A 20204-nucleotide genomic window follows, 5' to 3' on the forward strand; every position below is an offset into this window, starting at 1 on the left:
GCTGGTGATGCCCACAGCCTGAGAATAAGGAAGTATTTCAAACTTTTTACTAAAACAAAATTTTACCCACTTCTAAAGTATTTTTCTGGATTATTCCCAAACAGCTAAGCTTGTTCCCAGGTATAAGCTAGTGTTTATACCTAGCTGCTGGAAAATCACAAGAATAGCCGAATTACTTGATTTTCATTTACTTTTTTTGGGAACTGTCTCAATTCAGCTTGTATTGTCCAAAACAATTTCAGATAAAATCAAGAACGTTAAGTGGGGAAAACACGATTTGTAAAAGAGAACCATTGAATGTTAACAACGCAGAAGGAGGTCTTTGTCCCTTCATGTTTTGCTGGTTCTCTGAAGGAGCAATTCACCTAGTGTCACTCTCCTGCCTTTTCCCCATAGCCCTACAAAATTTATCCTTATCAGACAATGAGTCAATTCCTTTTTGAAAGCCTCAGTTAACTGTGAACCCACCACACACTCAGGTAATGCATTCCAGATCCTACCTATTTGCTGTGTGGAAAAAGTTCCTCCTAATGTCACCATTGCTCCTTTTGCGAATCACCTTAAACTTGTGCCTGCTGGTTCATGATCCTTCCACCAATGGGAAGTTTCTGCTTAGGTACACTGCCCAGACACCCCCATGATTTTGAATGCCTCTCAACCTTCTCCAAGAAGAACAGCTCCAGCTTCTCCAATCTATCTTGTGCTATCTAGTAATGCAATATTTAGTCACCCGAGGGACGCTTTGTACTCCGTTGAGGACTGAAATTGGGCAAAGAATCAGAAACCTGAGACCATCATCAGTCCAATGGAAGACTGGTTTCAATATTGAGTTAGTACATTTCAAAATTTTAGTATCATAGTTGGTTAACTTTTTATATCAATCTGGCACTGTACTCTGAAGACTTCATTTAACATTACAGTTCTTTGCACTAGATTGTAAAATAGGATTACTATTGAACTATTGGGAAAGTAGTCTTTATGTCAAGTTCAATGGAGTGCTGATATACCTATGCACATGGTTCTAATATATAACATGACATCAATTCAGGAATGTATGGTATTTTTAGATGTCTCAAGTTTTGGGCATCTTGTTTCAAATTAGATCTTCAGATTTCTACCTTAACTCCAGAGAAATCTGACCTTTGCTGTTGACAAAGAAAATTCAATACTCTGTCAACTATTGCCTAAGTTACTATGTGGTTCAAAATCCTTTTTGATACTAAATTAGAGCTGCTGTTTATTCCTAAAATCCATTATATGAGCAGAGTACAAGTACAATGCATAGGAAATTTATTTTAAGACATTGCTGCAACCCCCTTAGAGCTGGTAGCCAGTTTAAAAACTCATTCATGCATGTTCAAGAATAATGACGCAGAATTTCCTTAATTGGTGGACCAAAGTGAAGTTTCATCCATTGTGTGCTTTTCCATTAAAGTAATGTAAGTGCTAAATACTAAAACACTATATCCTCTGGTACCTGTTAATCGATAGTATCAAGAATTGTAGCTTAAAGTATACTTTGCAATGAATGACATTCTATATTACAGCCCTCCCATCTTGCTGCAGTGTTGGGATGCTGACAAACACCCAGTGAAGCATCGCTTCAAGTCACAGTATCTTTCTCATTCCATGATTGGGACGGAAAGCAAGAAGCGCAACTTTATTCATTTTTAACTTGCTGCTGAAGCTTAAATTGTAGTTGCAGTCAGGGTTCTTTATTTTGGAAACAGGAGAAAACATTTACATGCTGTTAATTGCATACTTGTAAGTGCTTCATTGTAGCAGAAGTGGGATTTTCATATTTGTGCATCTTATATAATCTCGAGCCCTTACTGTTTTGCTTTTAGCTCATGTCTGCTTTTTATTGGTTTCATTTTCCTCGTTCTCGTGTTTGCAGAGAAGTGAAGATTGGTGGCATGGCATTTTGCAACAACCACATTTTGTAGCTTGTCTCAGCCTTTGGGTTGACGTCACTCCCACTTTGCCAGCAGTAGATAAGTAGGAAGTGGCACTATCCCCAAGATCTCTTCCTGCCCTAGTCAAGCACCTGACACAACAATCATATTGATTAGTGTAGCAGAAAACAGAACATGCTGGAAATAAGTTGCCCGTAATGCACTTAAAACTAGTCAATAGAGTAGCCAACAAGACCTTGAATGAACATCAAGTTTAGATGCTGAATTTGTATTACTACAATCATGTTGCCCCAAAAGAAAATGTTTATTCTTAACGTGCTTGGTATTTTCTTCTTTTGCACTTGGTTTCCATATAAGATTGCCTCTGGTACTTAAACAGTATGCAATATTAATACAAAAAAAATCAAATGGTTAATAAATTAATGGTAAGGTTATACAATAAATTGTTCATTTCATTTTCTATTGCTGGATGTATAACTTTATGCCATATGTATATAATCACTTGAGTACGCTATGTGGGATGAAAATCTTAAATATGGTTGAAAAAGTCATTGAGAAAATGTTTCCACTCGGGATTCAAAACTAGGGGCCATAAATATGAGTCATTAATAAACTGTTACCTTATGATCTGGCAAGGGACCATTAACATTTAAAAAGAAATCCAAATATATTGTTTTAACCAATAGAACCATGCCATAAGATTTCACTTTTTAAACCACAAACTTTATTGTATGTAAAAACTACAAAGCAAATATGATTAACACTATAGCTTATCACTATAGTAAATCAATTTTAGTTATTTACTTCTATAGGAACCATCCATAAATACGCCATAGTTCTCTGGAGAACCTTCAATTCCAGATATTTTTAGAGGTAAAATTTTCATTTACAATCTCTTGACTGTGGAGGCCTCAGTCCCTTCTTGTTACTTTTTCAATGCTTCCACGCTAACCTGCCAGTTGCTTTCTTTGCCACAAGATTCTGGAGGATCGCTGCAAAATTCTTCCACTTGTTTCAAACTAGGCAATCTTTCATCTTCTGTTCCTAAATATTTAAATGGAAATTGAGCCTCATCCACTTCCATATGGTGAATGATGAAGTGATTTTTAGTGCAGGTCTATATAACTAATTGGCTATCATGTCTGTGACCTGTGAACTGCACACACCAGGTCCAAAGCTGCAACTAACTCAGCAAACATTCAGATAAGTTGAAACCTGAGAACCTCCCTCAGCTCCACCCATTTCCATAATGACATAAAAACAAAAAAACTGCGGATGCTGGAAATCCAAAACAAAAACAGAATTACCTGGAAAAACTCAGCAGGTCTGGCACCATCGGCGGAGAAGAAAAGAGTTGACGTTTCGAGTCCTCATGACCCTTCGACAGAACTTGAGTTCGAGTCCAAGAAAGAGTTGAAATATAAGCTGGTTTAAGGTGTGTGTGTGGGGGGCGGAGAGATAGAGAGACAGAGAGGTGGAGGGGGGGGGGGGTGTGGTTGTAGGGACAAACAAGCAGTGATAGAAGCAGATCATCAAAAGATGTCAACGACAGTAGTACAATAGAACACATAGGTGTTAAAGTTGGTGATATTATCTAAACGAATGTGCTAATTAAGAATGGATGGTAGGGCACTCAAGGTATAGCTCTAGTGGGGTTTTTTTTTATAATGGAAATAGGTGGGAAAAGGAAAATCTTCATAATTTATTGGAAAAAAAAAGGGAAGGGGGAAACAGAAAGGGGGTGGGGATGGGGGAGGGAGCTCACGACCTAAAGTTATTGAATTCAATATTCAGTCCGGAAGGCTGTAAAGTCCCTAGTCGGAAGATGAGGTGTTGTTCCTCCAGTTTGCGTTGGGCTTCACTGGAACAATGCAGTAAGCCAAGGACAGACATGTGGGCAAGAGAGCAGGGTGGAGTGTTAAAATGGCAAGTGACAGGGAGGTTTGGGTCATTCTTGCGGACAGACCGCAGGTGTTCTGCAAAGCGGTCACCCAGTTTACGTTTGGTCTCTCCAATGTAGAGGCCTCTACAATCTAACTCCCAGTTACAGTTTTAGTAAGGCAACAGTAAGACACTTAGATTTTAAAAGAACCAGGCAAAGTAACATATACCCTGAACATGGCTTCCAAGTGAGTTTTCTTAGCTTCAGTCCTTTGAAGCTGAAGCTCTTTTTTATTTTTAAGAACTTAAAAATACCTTCCCTTACACATAGCCCTTGCTCCTTCTTTCTACATGTCTTCCTCTTTGAATGCAAATACCCATTGTTTCACCATGACTTTGGACTTCATCTCCCTGATTATAAAACCCTCTCATAGCACTAAGTTTACCAGTAATCTTTGGGAAAAATTAACACACCATTTCTAAACTTCACCTGGCTGGGTGACACATTTCACCCATCCTTCAAAAACAATCTAGTCTGGTTTATTTCAAAATGCAAATGTTCACTTGACATCTATGTTTCTAAACTTCCCCATGTTTATCTAATTAACATTTCAAACCTAACCTCTCTTCTCAGATCAAAGCACCCAGACTAGCTGCCTCTAATTCAATTAAATCTCAAATATACACACAGACATCGACACATCCCACTATTAATCTATTTTACAATAAATTCCAATAACATTAATAGAATTATTATATCTTCTTGGCACACCTCCTTCATTCATTCATTTGCTTTTGGTCACCTGTGTTCTCCTGGCTGTAGTCAGGTGTTGGGAGATGTAGCAGAGCTGTCATGACATCACCAAATGCTACCAACAGCATCCCTCTGGCTATAAAAACACAAAACTGCAGATGCTGGAAATCCAAAACAAAAAATAAAAAATTCTGGAAAAACTCAGCAGGTCTGGCAGCATCAGCGGAGAAGAGTACATTGATGTTCCGAGTCCTCACGTTGAAGGGTCATGATGACTCGAAACGTTAACTGTACTCTTCTCCGCCGATGCTGCCAGACCTGCTGAGTTTTTCCAGATATTTTTTATTTTTTGTTTTGGATCCCTCTGGCTATGGCTGGGTGGAGAGGGTTAACTTTGAGCAGCTGTTAATACGGACAAGAGAGATCTTAGCCATGCGCTACATATAATGAAACCATTTGAAGAAAGAACAAGTTTGGAATTTTGCAGAGAATCTGGCCTTGGCACCAAACTGGATAACAGAGGAGTAAGGAGTCAACTTTTCAAGGTTTATTTCCACGCCCCCCCCCCTCCCCCACCCCCCTCCCACCCACCCCCAGCCCCCCCCCCCCACTGCCAGGAATGATATTCACAACTTTCTTGGCCCTCTAAACCGTATCCAGGTCCTACTTGCATCATAGGACCCCAGTTTGGATGCCATAATGAGTCACCCACATCATTCAGATGGACTCCAGACCCAAGCAGTGGAAGGCCCCAACAGGTATGGTGGCGGGTGGAATCTGGATGAGAAAGCGGTGCTAAGTGGAGCACAGCCATTTCAGGGCCCTAGCACCACTCTTTTGCTGAATAGCTACTTAACTTTCTGCTGGGGGAGCCATGTTAAAATAGGCCATTATTTAAACTTGAGAAAAAATGGTGAAGGATTAAAGCTACCACCAAGGGTTTGCGCACAGTCACACACTTGAGGACACCCTCTGATCCAGCAGGTTTATTTAGGCTGCTTGTAGATGTTGGGGCTGTATGTTCAAACACTGAAAGTGTTGGTTCATTGGTTTCACATAAATATAAGAAAAAATAGTGATAAATAAATAAATATATATTTAATTATTTCACTAATTTTTATACACAAAGAATATTTGTATTATCCACAGGGAGTCTGTGTGATCTCTACAATATGGGACAGGGACCTCAAAAAGCAAGACGGTTGAACACGTCAGAGCTTGCACACCAGGGAGAACTCACCTGTTCTTCTTCCAGGTCGTGACCAAGGAATCTTGTCTATCCATCTGAGAGGGCACGTTTAATGCCTCATCAGAAGGATGGTCCTTTGCTAATTTACTCGTGTGGTCACTCTTCATGTGTGAGGCTGGATAGGCCATTCTGCCATAAGTAGCATCATAGTTCAGCGTAAACCTGTCCTTACCCTACCATCCTGAGGTCATGAGAGGACAATCAGAAGTGGGAAAACTAGCTGCTTTTATTGCTCTACCTCAACCACATCAACATGTTGAGGGTTAGCGTTTGTCAGAAGCTGAACTGGGCCAGCCATATAAATACTGTGGCTACAATGGCAGGTCAGAGGCTAGGAATTCTGCCGAGATTAACTCACCTCCTTGACTCCCCAAAGCCTGTCCACCATCTACAAGGCACAGGTCAGGAGTATGATGGAGCACTCTCCACTTCCCTGGATAAGTGCAGCTTCAGCAGCACTCAAGAAGCTCAATACCATAAAGACGAATCATGATTGACATCCCATCCACCATCTTAAACTTTCACTCCCTCAACTATTGTTGCACAGTAGCAGCAGTATGTACCATCTACAAGATGCACTGCAGCAATTCACCAAGGCTCCTTTGGCAGTATCTTCCAAACCCATGACCTCTACCACCTAGAAGGACAAGGACAACACATGGGAAGACCACTACCTGTAAGTTCCCCTCCAAGCCACACAGCATCCTGACTTGGAACTATATCACTGTTCCTTCACTGTTGCCGGGTCAAAACCCTGGAACTCCCTCCCTAGCACTGTGGGTGTACTTGTACCACATGGACTGCAGCGGTTCAAGAAGGCAGCTCACCACCACCTTCTCCAGGGCAATTAGGGATGGGCAATGAATGCTGGCCCAGCCAGAGACACTCACATCCCATGAAAGAATAAAATAAATGACCTTTTGATGACTGCACAAGTGAATGGTTGTATCTCTCATGAGGATTCGTGACTTCACAAAAACAATACAGATTGACATACAGATAGAGATGTAAAATATGTTTATATATATCACCTAGTATACAAACCTGAATTAAAGAAAAATTAAATTAATTAAATTAAGTTACTTGGAGATAGTCAGTTTAACTATTTGAAAGCTAGACACACTCTCTGATAGGCCAAGTCTCTTTAATCTCTCATTCACAGCATGCCTTATTAACAGAAACTGGGAGGGAACACAACACAAATTACAGTGTGGGAGGAATCTCTTATCAGCTTTCAAAGTACCCATCGGTACTGCTCTTAGGAAAGTTCACTGTAAACAGGAAATCAGACCTTTCCCAAGATGGACGGATACAATCACCACTTCATTATCCCTATTAATTAAGCAATTCTGCTCTCACTCCTGCCCCTCCCAAACAGAAACATGATAGGGTTCCCTTTGTCCTCACCTCTTCCAACCCTCCTCCCCACCCCCATTGGCCCCCATATTCACTGAAAATCCTCTGCCCATTTCCGCCACCTCCAACGTAATACCATGACCAAACACAACTACTCTCCCCACCCCACTTTCAGAATTCCGAAGGGACTGTTCCCTCTGTGACACCCCAGTCCACTTCTCAGTCACCTCTCCTTTTCCTACAGCACCTTGCCATGTAAGCACAGGAAATGCAACACCTACCCTTTTACCTGGCACCTTCTTACCATCCAAGGCCCCGAACACTCCTTCCAGGTAAAACAGCAATTTACTTGTCCTTCTTTCAATTTAGTACACTGTATTTGCTGCTCACAATGTGATCTCCACTACACTGGGGAGGCCAAATGCAGAGTGGGTGACCACTTGGTGGAAAACCCATACTCAGTCCACAAGCATGACCCCAAGCTCCTGTCACTTGCCATTTCAATTCTCCACCTTGCTTCCCATTCTGACCTTGGCCTGCTCCATGTTCCAATGAAGCTTAATGCAAGCTTGAGGAATAACACCTCATCTTCCAACTCAGCACTCTGCAGCCTCCTGGACTCAAGATTGACTTCAGCAATTTCAGCTCATAACCTTTGCCTCCATTTTGTTTCCTTTTTCTTTGCTGGTATGGCTTTATCCTCTCTTGCTTCTCTTATTTCCTTTGCTTTTGGACAGCAGCTATTCAGGATTCTGCCATTCACACCTCCTCTAGGCACATCTAATGTTTCTTTACTTGTTCCATTACAACTCCCTTTGGCTTTTGCACCATGAAACCTTTTGTTATTTAATCTCTCCTGCCCCCACCCTATCACTCCCTTTTGTTCTTCCCCCACCACATGCTGCTTCCTTTCACTTCCTCAAATGCTGTTACATTTCTAACTTTCCTCAGTCCTGATGAAAGGTCACAGGCCTGAAACGTTAACACTCTTTCAGCCCGCGCTGTACAGTGATTGGTCAGTACTGTCATATGGTTAGTCCACTTTCATTCTCTGAAATGTACATGGTACTCCTCTTTACCATAGCTACCTTCAGAAAAGAATTGGTTCGGGCACAGTCAAGGTATATTCCATCGAAAGGGAAAGGTAAGGCAAACAAATCCAGAGATCCCCGGATGAAAAAGGAAATTGAAATTAAGATAAAGAAGAAAAAGTGTGCTTATGACAGGTGTCAGGTAGAAAACACAGTTGAGAACCAAGAGGAATACAAAAGGTTCAGAGGGGAGGCGAGGAAGCATATTAGAGAAGCAAAGAGGGATTATGAGAAAAGACTGGCAGACAACATTAAAGGGAATCCCAAAGTGTTCTATAGACATATAAATAGTAAAGGGAGGTAAAAGGAGGAGCAGGGCCGATTAGGGACCTAAAAGGGAATTTACACGTGGACAAAGGGGCCAGGGCTGAGGTATTAGAGGAAATCTTTGCATCTGTCTTTACCAAGGAGATAGATGCTGCCTAGGCCATGGTGACAGATGAGGAAACTCTGTCACTAGAAGGGTTCAAAATTGTTAAGGATGAAGTGTTGAATAGACTGTTGGTACTTAAAGTTGACAAGACATCAGGACCGGATGTGATACATCCAAGGATATCAAAGGAAGTGAGAGTAGAAATTGCAGGGGCACTGACCATAATTTTTCAGTCTTCCCTAGACTCAGGGGAGGTGCCAGAGGACTGGAGAATTGCAAACATTATGTTCTTGTTCGAAAAAGATTGTAACGATAAGCCCAGCAATTACAGACCAGTCAGTTTAACTTCCGTGATGGGCAAGATTCTAGAAACAATTATTCGGGATAAAATTAGTAGTCTCATGGAAAAATATGGATTAATAAGGAAGAGACAGCAGGGATTTCTAAAAGGGAAATTGTGTTTAACTAGCTTGCTGGAGTTTTTTGAAGAGGTAACAGAAAAGGTTGATGAGGGTAATGCTATTGGTGTGGTGTACATGGACTTTCAAAAGGCATTTGACACAGTGCCACACAACAGACTTGTGAGAAAAGTTAAAAACAAAAACAGAATTACCTGGAAAAACTCAGCAGGTCTGGCAGCATCGGCGGAGAAGAAAAGAGTTGACGTTTCGAGTCCTCATGACCCTTCAACAGAACTGGGTGAATCCAAGGAAAGGGGTGAAATATAAGCTGGTTTAAGGTTGGGGGGGGGCAGGGGTGGGTTGGGTGGGGGGAGAGGTGTGGTTGTAGGGACAAGCAAGCAGTGATAGGAGCAGATAATCAAAAGATGTCACAGACAAAAAAAACAAAAGAACACAGAGGTGTTGAAATTGATGATATTATCTAAACGAATGTGCTAATTAAGAATGGATGGTAGGGCACTCAAGGTACAGCTCTGGTGGGGGTGGGGGGCATAAAAGATTTAAAAATAATGGAAATAGGTGGGAAAAGAAAAATCTATATAAATTATTGGAAAAAACAAAAGGAAGGGGGAAGAAACAGAAAGGGGGTGGGGATGGAGGAGGGAGTTCAAGATCTAAAGTTGTTGAATTCAATATTCAGTCCGGAAGGCCGTAAAGTGCCTAGTCGGAAGATGAGGTGCTGTTCCTCCAGTTTGCGTTGGGCTTCACTGGAAAAATGCAGCAAGCCAAGGACAGACATGTGGGCAAGAGAGCAGGGTGGAGTGTTAAAATGGCAAGTGACAGGGAGGTTTGGGTCATTCTTGCAGACAGACCGCAGGTGTTCTGCAAAGCGGTCGCCCAGTTTACGTTTGGTCTCTCCAATGTAGAGGAGACCACATTGGGAGCAACAAATGCAGTAGACTAAGTTGGGGGAAATGCAAGTGAAATGCTGCTTCACTTGAAAGGAGTATTTGGGCCCTTGGATGGTGAGCAGAGAGGAAGTGAAGGGGCAGGTGTTGCATCTTTTGCGTGGGCATGGGGAGGTGCCATAGGTGGGGATTGAGGAGTAGGGGGTGATGGAGGAGTGGACCAGGATGTCCCGGAGGGAACGATGCCGCCGGGGGGGTGAAGGGAAGATGTGTTTGGTGATGGCATCATGCTGGAGTTGGCGGAAATGGCAGAGGATGATCCTTTGAATGTGGAGGCTGGTGGGGTGATAAGTGAGGACAAGGGGGACCCTATCATGTTTCTGGGAAGGAGGAGAAGGCATGAGGGCGGATGCGTGGGAGATGGGCCGGACACGGTTGAGGGCCCTGTCAACGACCGTGGGTGGAAAACCTCAGTTAAGGAAGAAGGAGGACATGTCAGAGGAACTGTTTTTGAAGGTAGCATCATCAGAACAGATGTGACAGAGGTGAAGGAACTGAGAGAATGGGATGGAGTCCTTACAGGAAGCGGGGTGTGAGGAGCTGTTGTCGAGGTAGCTGTGGGAGTTGGTAGGCTTGTAATGGATATTGGTGGACAGTCTATCACCAGAGATTGAGACAGAGAGGTCAAGGAAGGGAAGGGAAGTGTCAGAGATGGACCACGTGAAAATGATGGAGGGGTGGAGATTGGAAGCAAAATTAATAAATTTTTCCGAGTCCCGACGAGAGCATGAAGCAGCACTGAAGTAATCATCGATGTACTGGAGAAAGAGTTGAGGAAGGGGGCCAGAGTAGGACTGGAACAAGGAATGTTCCACATACCCCATAAAGAGACAGGCATAGCTGGGGCCCATGCGGGTACCCATAGCCACACCTTTTATTTGGAGGAAGTGAGAGGAGTTGAAGGAGAAATTGTTCAGTGTGAGAACAAGTTCAGCCAGACGGAGGAGAGTAGTGGTGGATGGGGATTGTTCGGGCCTCTGTTCGAGGAAGAAGCTAAGGGCCCTCAGACCATCCTGGTGGGGGATGGAGGTGTAGAGGGATTGGACGTCCATGGTGAAGAGGAAGCGGTTAGGGCCAGGGAACTGGAAATTGTTGATGTGACGTAAGGTGTCAGAGGAATCATGGATGTAGGTGGGAAGGGATTGGACAAGGGGAGAGAGAAGGGAGTCAAGATATCGAGAAATGAGTTCCGTGGGGCAGGAGCAAGCTGACACGATCGGTCTACCGGGACAGTTCTGTTTGTGGATTTTGGGTAGGAGGTAGAAGCGGGCCGTCCAAGGTTGGGCGACTATCAGGTTGGAAGCTGTGGGAGGAAGATCCCCAGAGGAGATGAGGTCAGTGACAGTCCTGGAAACAATGGCTTGATGTTCAGTGGTGGGGTCATGGTCCAGGGAGAGGTAGGAGGAAGTGTCTGCGAGTTGACGCTCAGTCTCCGCGAGGTAGAGGTCAGTGCGCCAGACAACAACAGCACCACCCTTGTCAGCGGGTTTGATGACAATGTCGGGGTTGGACCTGAGAGAACGGAGTGCAGCAAGTTCAGAGAGAGACAGATTAAAATGGGTGAGAGGAGCAGAGAAATTGAGACGACTAATGTCACGCTGACAGTTCTCAATGAAAAGATCAAGAGAAGGTAAGAATCCAGAGGGAGGGGTCCAGGTAGAGGGAGAATATTGGATGTGGGTAAAGAGATCCGTTGAACAGGGAGAGGACTCCTGCCCAAAGAAGTGAGCCCGGAGACGAAGACGGCGGAAGAAGAGATCAGCATCGTGCCGAGCCCGAAATTCATTGAGATGAGGGCGTAAGGGTATGAAACTAAGTCCTTTGCTGAGCACTGAACGTTCAGCATCGGAGAGGGGAAGGTCAGGGGGTATAGTGAATACACGGCTGGGGCTGGGATTGGAAGATGGGGTGGGGACGGAAGGACAGGCAGGGGTGCAGGGTCCTAGATGAGTTGTTGGAGCTTGCGTTCCTTAGCACTTGAGAGAAAGGGAAAAAGTTTCTTGTTGAGGCGTCGGTTGAGACGAAGAATAAAATGAAATTGGGGGCACGCGCAGCTTGGAAAAAGGGTGCGGTGGTGCTGCTGGAGGGAGAGGTCGAGTGTGTTCATATGGCGGTGCATGGCACTGAGTGTGGATCTCAGAATGTGATGGGAACAGCAGTCTGAGAAACGTCTTATGTCCCGGAGATACCTGTAATCCTGGGTGGGTTCGAAACAAGAGGGATGGAATTTCAGTTGAAATCCAGGTGGAGTAAGTCGGAGATGGAGACAGTCACTGAGAAAGGAGATGTGGCTGTGAAAGCAGGTTTTAGTAAACACCTTGTCAAACACCAGTAGAGAAATGGAAAGCAATGAGGGTGAACAAGGCAAAAGAGAGATACGGAAATCTTGTCACAGAGAGGAACGAAACTTCTTCAAGGTAGGCATTTCTTGAAGAGTAGTGGCAGTCAATTAAACACAGAGATAAAAACAAAAAACTGCGGATGCTGGAAATCTAAAACAGAAACAGAATTACCTGGAAAAACTCAGCAGGTCTGGCAGCATCGGCGGAGAAGAAAAGAGTTGACGTTTCGAGTCCTCATGACCCTTCAACAGAACAGGGTGAATCCAAGGAGAGGGGTGAAATGTAAGCTGGTTTAAGGTGGGGGGAGGGGGGGGGGGTGTTGGCTTGGGGGGAGAGAAGTGGATGGGGGGGTGTGGTTGTATGGAAAAGCGAGCAGTGATAGGAGCAGATAATCAAAAGATGTTACAGACAAAAGAACACAGAGGTGTTGAAGTTGGTGATATTATCTAAACGAATGTGCTAATTAAGAATAGATGGTAGGGCACTCAAGGTACAGCTCTATGGGGGTGGGGGGGCATAAAAGATTTAAAAATAATGGAAATAGGTGGGAAAAGAAAAATCTATATAAATTATTGGAAAAAAACAAAAGGAAGTGGGAAGAAACAGAAAGGGGGTGGGGATGGAGGAGGGAGTTCAAGATCTAAAGTTGTTGAATTCAATATTCAGTCCAGAAGGCTGTAAAGTGCCTAGTCGGAAGATGAGGTGCTGTTCCTCCAGTTTGCGTTGGGCTTCACTGGAACGATGCAGCAAGCCAAGGACAGACATGTGGGCAAGAGAGCAGGGTGGAGTGTTAAAATGGCAGGCAACAGGGAGGTTTGGGTCATTCTTGCAGACAGACCGCAGGTGTTCTGCAAAGCAGTCGCCCAGTTTACGTTTGGTCTCTCCAATGTAGAGGAAACTGCATTGGGAGCAACGAATGCAGTAGGCTAAGTTGGGGGAAATGCAAGTGAAATGCTGCTTCACTTGAAAGGAATGTTTGGACCCTTGGACAGTGAAGAGAGAGGAAGTGAAGGGGCAGGTGTTGCATCTTGTGAGAAAAGTTATTGCTTATGGAATATAAGGGACAGTCGCAACGTGGATACAAAATTGGGTGAAAAATAGGAAGCAGAGAGTAATGGTCAATGGATATTTTTCAGGCTAGAGGAAGGTTTGTAGTGGAGTTCCCCAGGGGTCGGTATTAGGACCCTTGCTTTTCCTGATATATATTAATGACCTAGATCTTGGTGTTCAGGGGACAATTTCACAGCTTGCAGATGATACAGAGCTTGGGAGTGTTGTGAACTGTGAGGAGGACAGTGTGGAACTTCAAGAGGACATAGACAAGTTGGTAGAGTGGGCAGATAGGTGGCAGATGAAGTTCAATATGGAGAAGTGTGAGGTAATGCATTTTGATAGGAAGCACATGGACAGAAAATAAAAAATAAGGGGTGAAATTTTGAAAGGGGTGCAGGAGCAGAAAGACCTGGGTATATATGTGCACAGATCATTGAAGGTGGCAGGACAGGTGGAGAGAGCAGTTGATAAAGCATATAGCATCCCGGGCTTTATTAATAGGGGCATAGAGTACAAGAGCAGGGAGGTTATGCTGAACTTATATAAGACACTCGTTAGATCTCAGCTTGAACATCGTGCACAGTTCTGAGTTCCATATTATAGGAAGGATGTGAACACATTGAAGAGATTGCAGAAGAGGTTTACAAGAATGGTTCCAGGGATGAGAAACTTCAGCTATGAGGATAGATTGGAGAGGCTGGGACTGTTTTCCTTGGAGAGAAGGTGGCTAAGAGAAGATTTGATAGATATGTTCAAAATCATGAGAGTTCTAGACAGAGTAGACAGGGAGAAGCTGTTCCCGCTCATAAAAGGATCAAGAATGAGCAAGCACAGATTTAAAGTGATTTGCCAAAGAAGAAAATGTGACATGAGAAAAAACTTTTTTGCACAACAAGTGGTTCGGGTCTGGGATGCACTGCCTGGAAGTGTAATGGAGGCAGGTTCAATCAAGGCATTCAAGAGGGCATTAGATGATTATTTAAATAGAAACAATGTGCAGGGCTACGGGGAAAAGGCAGGGCAATGGCACTAGGTCATAATGCTCATTTGGAGAGCCGGTGCAGACACGATGGGCCAAATGGTCTCCTTCTGTGCTGTTAAAATTCTGTGATTGTATGATTCCGAGTCCCCAGTGAATTAGAAAATAGCTAATGTAACACCTTTATTCAAGAAAGGAGGTAGGCAGAAAGCAGGAAACTACAGGCTAGTTAGCCTAACATCTGTCATAGGGAAAGTGCTAGAATTCATTATTAAGGAGGTTATGGTAAGATACTTAGCAAATCACAATGTGATCAGGCAGAGCCAACATGGCTTTATGATAGGGAAATTGTGTTTAACTAATCTATTTGAGTCCTTTGATGAAGTAACATTCAAGGTGAATAAAAGGAAACTGATAGATGTGGTGTACTTAGTTTTCCAAAAGGCATTTGATAAGGTACCACGTCAAAAGTTACTACACAAGATAAGAGCACATGGTGTAGGTGATAACATATTAGCATGGATAAAAGGTTAGTTAGCTAACAGGAAGCAGAGTGTAGGGATAAATGGGTCTTTTTCAGATTGCCAAGCTATGACTTACGGAGTGCTACAGGGATCAGTGCTGGATCCTCAACTTTTTACAATCTGTATCAATGACTTAGATGAAGGGACCAAACGTATGGTTGCTAAATTTGCTGATGACACCACGATAGGTAGGAAAATAAATTGTCAAGGGGAGATAGAGAATCTGCAAAGGGATATAGACAAGTTAAGTGAATGAGCAAAAATTTGGCAGATGGAGTATAACATGGGTAAATGTGAACTTCTTCACATTGGCAGGAAGAATAGAAAAGCATTATACTATTTAAATGCAGAAAGATTGCAGAACTCAGTGGTACAGGGAGATCAGGGTGTCCTGGTACATGAATCACATAAAGTGGCACAGTAAGTGATTAGGAAGGCAAATGGAATGTTGTCGTTTATTGCACAGGGGACGGAGTATAAAAGCAGGGAAGTTTTACTACAGCTGTACAGGGCCTTGGTGTGACCACATCTGGAATACTGTGTACAGCTTTGGTCTCCTTATTTGAAAAAAGATATAACTACTTTAGAAGCGGGACAGGGAAGGTTCACTCAACTCATTCTTGAAATGAAGGGCTTATCCTATGAAGAAAGGTTAAACAGATTGGGCCTATAATCCTGTGGAGTTTAGAAGAATGAGAGGTGATCTTATTGCAACATTTAAGATCTTGAGAGGACCTGATAGGGTGGATATCCAGAGGATGTTTCCTCCTGTGGAAACTAGGGGACATAGTTTAAGAATAAAAGGCCCACCTTCTAAGACAGAGATGAGGAGAATTTCTTTCTCACAGAGGGTCATTAGTCTGTGGAATTCTCTTCCCCAGAAAGTAGTAGAGGCTGAGTCTTTAAGTTTTTTCAAGGCCGAGTTGGATAGATTTTTGATGACCAGGGAGTCAAAGGTTATGGACGACCGACAAGAAAGTGGAGTTGAGACCACAACCAAATCAGCCATGATCATATTGAATGATGGAGCAGGCTAGAGGGGCTGAATGGCCTACTCCTGCTCCTCAGTGCTTTGTTCCAATACTAAGAGGCTTATAACAGAGAAAAATGGAGTGGAGAAAGTCTTCAGGTTGGAATTTTCTGGACTTTGTCCCTGCCGGGATGACTTGGCCATTTGCATGTTGGGAATCTGGATGATGAAGGAGTGGGCTTTGCTGAGACACTTTCCCAGAACCTTTCCCACCTCCGAATTCCCCAGCCAGTCAGGGGAGGCCAGTTGGCTCTTGCATCCACTCCGTCAAAAGAAATATTTCTAATTAAAGGGCCCAAAATATGGGTTACAATGATATTTTGAGGCTGCAGCAACCACAGGAATGGGAGGAGACCTGGGAAGGCTGCCCTCTCACCCACCCCAAGTCTCTACCTCTTAACTGGAGGTCCTGCTGAGGGTTTAGGGGGGCTGCTCACCCAAGGATGGGAAGAAGAGAATGTCTCTCACCAAGCAGGCATGGATGGAAGTGCCTGAGGAAGTCAACAGCAAGAGTGTGATCCCTCCAAACTGCAGGCAGTGCATCAAGAGGGCTCAGTACCTCAGGAGGGCAGAAAAGATGAGTGGAGTAACACTATCAGGTGCCAAGTCCCACATTCTGTTTTCCCCAGCATTCTCCTGCTCAGCACTCCTGAGGTTAACACACCTCACAGCTTCACTCAATCCTCTATCTGCAGGCACCCCACATCCCCATCTGGACAGCCAACACTCAGACTTGCCCTCATCCTATTGCCCTCTCACACCGATGCCTCACCCTCCACAAGTGTTGGTCCTTCCCTCCTCTCTCCAGAATCCTGTTTCTCAAACTCAAAACTCTCTGCTTTCTCCCCTTGCAGGAGAAGCGAGCCCACAACCTTGGCAGGGGGTCAGACTTCTAAGGGTGGGGAGTTGGCCCTCTAATAGCACTGGCAACACATGTCCACTGGCCCACCAGGAAGGAGGTTTTGCTCCAGGAGACACCAGCAGCAAACTGCTGTGGAAGCCTGAGCCCCCTGAGGCACTGGTTACCAGGTGTGTTGAGAGAGCTGACCCTCTTGCTTGTTGACCCCGTGTGTTGGGGTCTTACCTCCTTTCAGCTGGATGTTGGTGCCCATCACCTCTGCTCTGTGGAGGAGCATACGGCTGAGGGAAAGGCAGCTGGTGTTGCTCCTTCTGCTATTGGCGCTGTGGGTCTTGCTGCTTCTCTTGTTCCTCAACCAAGGGGGAAGGTGCAGCTGCCATGACGTCCCCGGCCAAGGTGAAGGCTGACAGCAGGGAAGTGCTGACAATCACCTGTCAAACATTGACAGCGCTCTCTGAGAGAAGTGCTTTGAAAATCAGCCTCTCAACTGGCCTTGGCTAACGCCCTTCAGTATCATAGACCAAAGGCTTCCCAGCTTTTCATTTTCACTTAAAAGCTCTTTGCTTAAGGCATTTGCCTCAGTGACCCTGACAACAACTCGGGAAACAGCTTCAATGGCTGGGAAATCCAGAATTCAGGGTTAAAACAGTTCTTAATTGACTTTTTACCTACCTTTAAATACTTATCCGACAGATCCAAGGGGGTTTTCCCACTTGCCATCAACACCACCCCGGTGAAACCTGGAAGAGGACAGAATGATGTTAGGACCCTGATCTAATGTCACTTTTAGGGAGCTTAACAGACGGCATGTACTCAAACCCACATTCCCTTGCCTGGGAAAATACCCCCTTCATCTCAATTTATTTTCTTTAAAATAAAGGGCTTCAGAAGATTAATTTACAGTATGACTGGGCTACTGCCTAGGACAGATTCCCAAAATAGAAATGAATTGAAAAATTGGTGAACAGTTTTCTATTTAAGTGCCTATATTTGGGGGGGGGGGGGGGGGGGGGTGTGTGGGGGGGGAGGGGTGTAGTTAATAGTTAATGGAGGGGGAGGTGGTAATATCACTGGACTGGTAATCCAGAGACCCAGGGTAATGCTCTGGGGACTCGGGTTTGAATCCCACCACAGCAAAGGGTGAAATTTGAATTCAATAAAAATCTGGAATTAAAAGTCTGATGATGACCATGAAACCATTGCTGATTGTTGTAAAAGCCCATCTGGTTCACTAATGTCCTTTAGGGAAGGAAATCTGCTGTCCTTACCTGGTCTGGCCTACATGTGACTCCAGACCCACAGCAATATGGTTGACTCTTTACTGCCCTCTTAACAAAGGCAATTAGGGATGGGCAATAAAAATGCTGGCCCAGACAGTGATGCCCACATCCCATGAACCGAATAAAAAAAAAATAGAAACTTGTGCAACAGAGAAATACAAAGAAAGGGTGTAAATAAAGAATATATGCAATAATTTACAGTGCTGGTTCATTATAATATCTAGGCACACTCCTATCAATTTGTTTCCATTATAAATTTCTATGGCCACTTTTATGATGTCCTGTGACTTGTCATGTTGTAATTATATACCCCTGCTGTGGGAACACTGTAGTACTGGTGGGATGATGTGATTAAAATATAGTTATATTATAAATACAAGACCGGAGGGCAGTGGGAGTGGAGCTGCTCAGTGATTCCAAAAGGTAATTGGATGGGCACTTGAGGGAAATAAAATTGCAGGCCTACAGGGCTAGAGCAGGGGAGTGGACTGACTGGATTGCTCTACAGAGAGCCAGCATGGACTCGCTGGGCCAAATGGGCTCCTTTTGCGTCATAATAACTCTATGACTATAAGCTGGTTGACTCCAGTCTTCTATAAAGGCTTGTCCAAAAACATTTTCAACCAAGGCATTAAGATAAAGCCACCACAATGTTTATCAGTACTTAGCCAGCTCCCATCTCCACATGTGTGAAGGAGCCTCCATTTGATTAGCTGGAATTCTTGCGGTGAGCAATACCACAGCTTCCTGGGCTTTCACCATTTGACCACCATCCTCCTATCGATAGACACTATTAGCAATGGGAACAGTGTGAATCGTAAGATTAATGTGCAGCATTTATATTGGGTTAGCCCCAATACCAGCTTATAGTCATAGAGTTATTACGACGCAGAAGGAGCCCATTTGGCCCATCGAGTCCATGCCGGCTCTCTGTAGAGCAATCCAGTCAGTCAACTCCTCTGCTCTAGCCCTGTAGCCCTGCAATTTTATTTCCCTCAAGTGCCAACCAATTACCTTTTGGAATGACTGAGCAGCTCCACTCCCATCGCCCTCGTGGGCAGCGACTTCCGGTCATTACCGCTCGTTGTGCAAAAAAGTCCTTCCTTGCATTCCCCCTGTACCTCTTGCCATAGCCTTAAAACTGTATCCCCTAGTCCTTGTACTATCAGCTTTTCTTTGTCTACTTTATCTAAAACTATTATAATCTTGCACACCTCTATCAAATTTCTCCTCAACCTCCTTTGCTCCAAGGAGAACAACTCCAGCTTCTCCAATCTTGTAACTAAAGTGCCCCATCTCTGATACCGTTCTGGTAAATCTTCTCTGCACTCTCTCAAGGACCCTCACATCCTTCCTAAAGTGTGCTACCAGAACTGGATACAATATTCCAGTTGTGGCTTAACCAGAGCTTTGTAAAGGTTCTATTTATGGAGCCCAAGATCCCATTTGGTTTGCTAACTATTCTCTCAATATCCTACAAATAAAATTATATATTGATATTGGGGTAAACTAATACTTGGAGGCTAAAAATAAAATTGGTATTTTTATATAACTGATATATTGATACTATGTTAGCCCTAATGCTTAAATATACTGCAAACACTTTCATCCAAATGTAACATTGGCTGAATATAATAGTAGCAATTAAATATGAAATGGAAATGACTTTGCAAAACAGAAACCCATTACGAGTTATTTTTGTCAGAATAGAAATAGTTATCTATTTAAAAATTAAACATGTCCATATTAAGAAGCAACTTTTTAATCTATTCAGGCCACACTTATCAAAGATAACAGTAGGAGCAGGCGGCCCTAACAGGTTCCTGTTGAGGATATAAGGGAAAGCAAGACTCCTCTTGTTAAACTCAGTGTTTGTTCTGGCCATGAGGCCGGAGCTAACCTCGGGCTGGATCTTCACTGCCCCTGTCCTGAGCATATATGTGGGGTTCTTGTACACTGGCTTCCTCTACGTACATGGTGAGTGCTAATTTTATTAATTTAAATCAAAGGTCAATTATACTGTTCCTCAAAAGAATTATCTGTATCTGTATATGAATGTGTTTGTGTATATTTGTGTGTATGTGTGTGTGTGTGTGTGTGTGTGTGTGTGTGTATGTGTGTGAGAGACTGTGTGCATGAATGTGTGTG

General features: G+C 43.7%; 1 protein-coding gene and 1 long non-coding RNA gene across 23 annotated transcripts in view; one reads left to right on the plus strand and one right to left on the minus strand.

Annotated features, from left to right (window-relative positions):
* Nucleotides 1-1704: 1704 nt before the first annotated feature.
* LOC121276925 overlaps nt 1705-20204 on the minus strand; it is a 33734-nt gene continuing 15234 nt past the window's right edge. For 2 of the 3 annotated variants that reach the window (XR_005942755.1, XR_005942754.1), the window contains 2 exons: nt 17449-17516; nt 1705-2047 (listed from right to left, as the gene is read on the minus strand). This is a non-coding gene — a long non-coding RNA (uncharacterized LOC121276925). Of the gene's footprint in view, nt 2048-2617; nt 2961-17448; nt 17517-20204 lie in introns of those variants that run through there. The other variant, XR_005942753.1, reaches the window with a different exon arrangement.
* The window catches only part of susd1 (sushi domain containing 1), a 93115-nt gene continuing 92759 nt past the window's right edge, over nt 19849-20204 (plus strand). For 7 of the 20 annotated variants that reach the window (XR_005942752.1, XM_041185591.1, XM_041185592.1 and 4 more), the window contains exon 1: nt 19852-20033. Coding sequence is in view for 19 of the 20 variants with exons in the window: in XM_041185591.1 (XP_041041525.1) it covers nt 19940-20033 (94 nt within the window). In the remaining variant the exon portion in view is untranslated. Of the gene's footprint in view, nt 20034-20204 lie in introns of all 20 variants that reach the window. The other 13 variants (XM_041185601.1, XM_041185602.1, XM_041185603.1 and 10 more) reach the window with 6 other exon arrangements.

The sequence above is a fragment of the Carcharodon carcharias genome, chromosome 4 (assembly GCF_017639515.1).
Source record: "Carcharodon carcharias isolate sCarCar2 chromosome 4, sCarCar2.pri, whole genome shotgun sequence".
In the NCBI taxonomy this organism is placed as follows: domain Eukaryota; kingdom Metazoa; phylum Chordata; class Chondrichthyes; order Lamniformes; family Lamnidae; genus Carcharodon; species Carcharodon carcharias.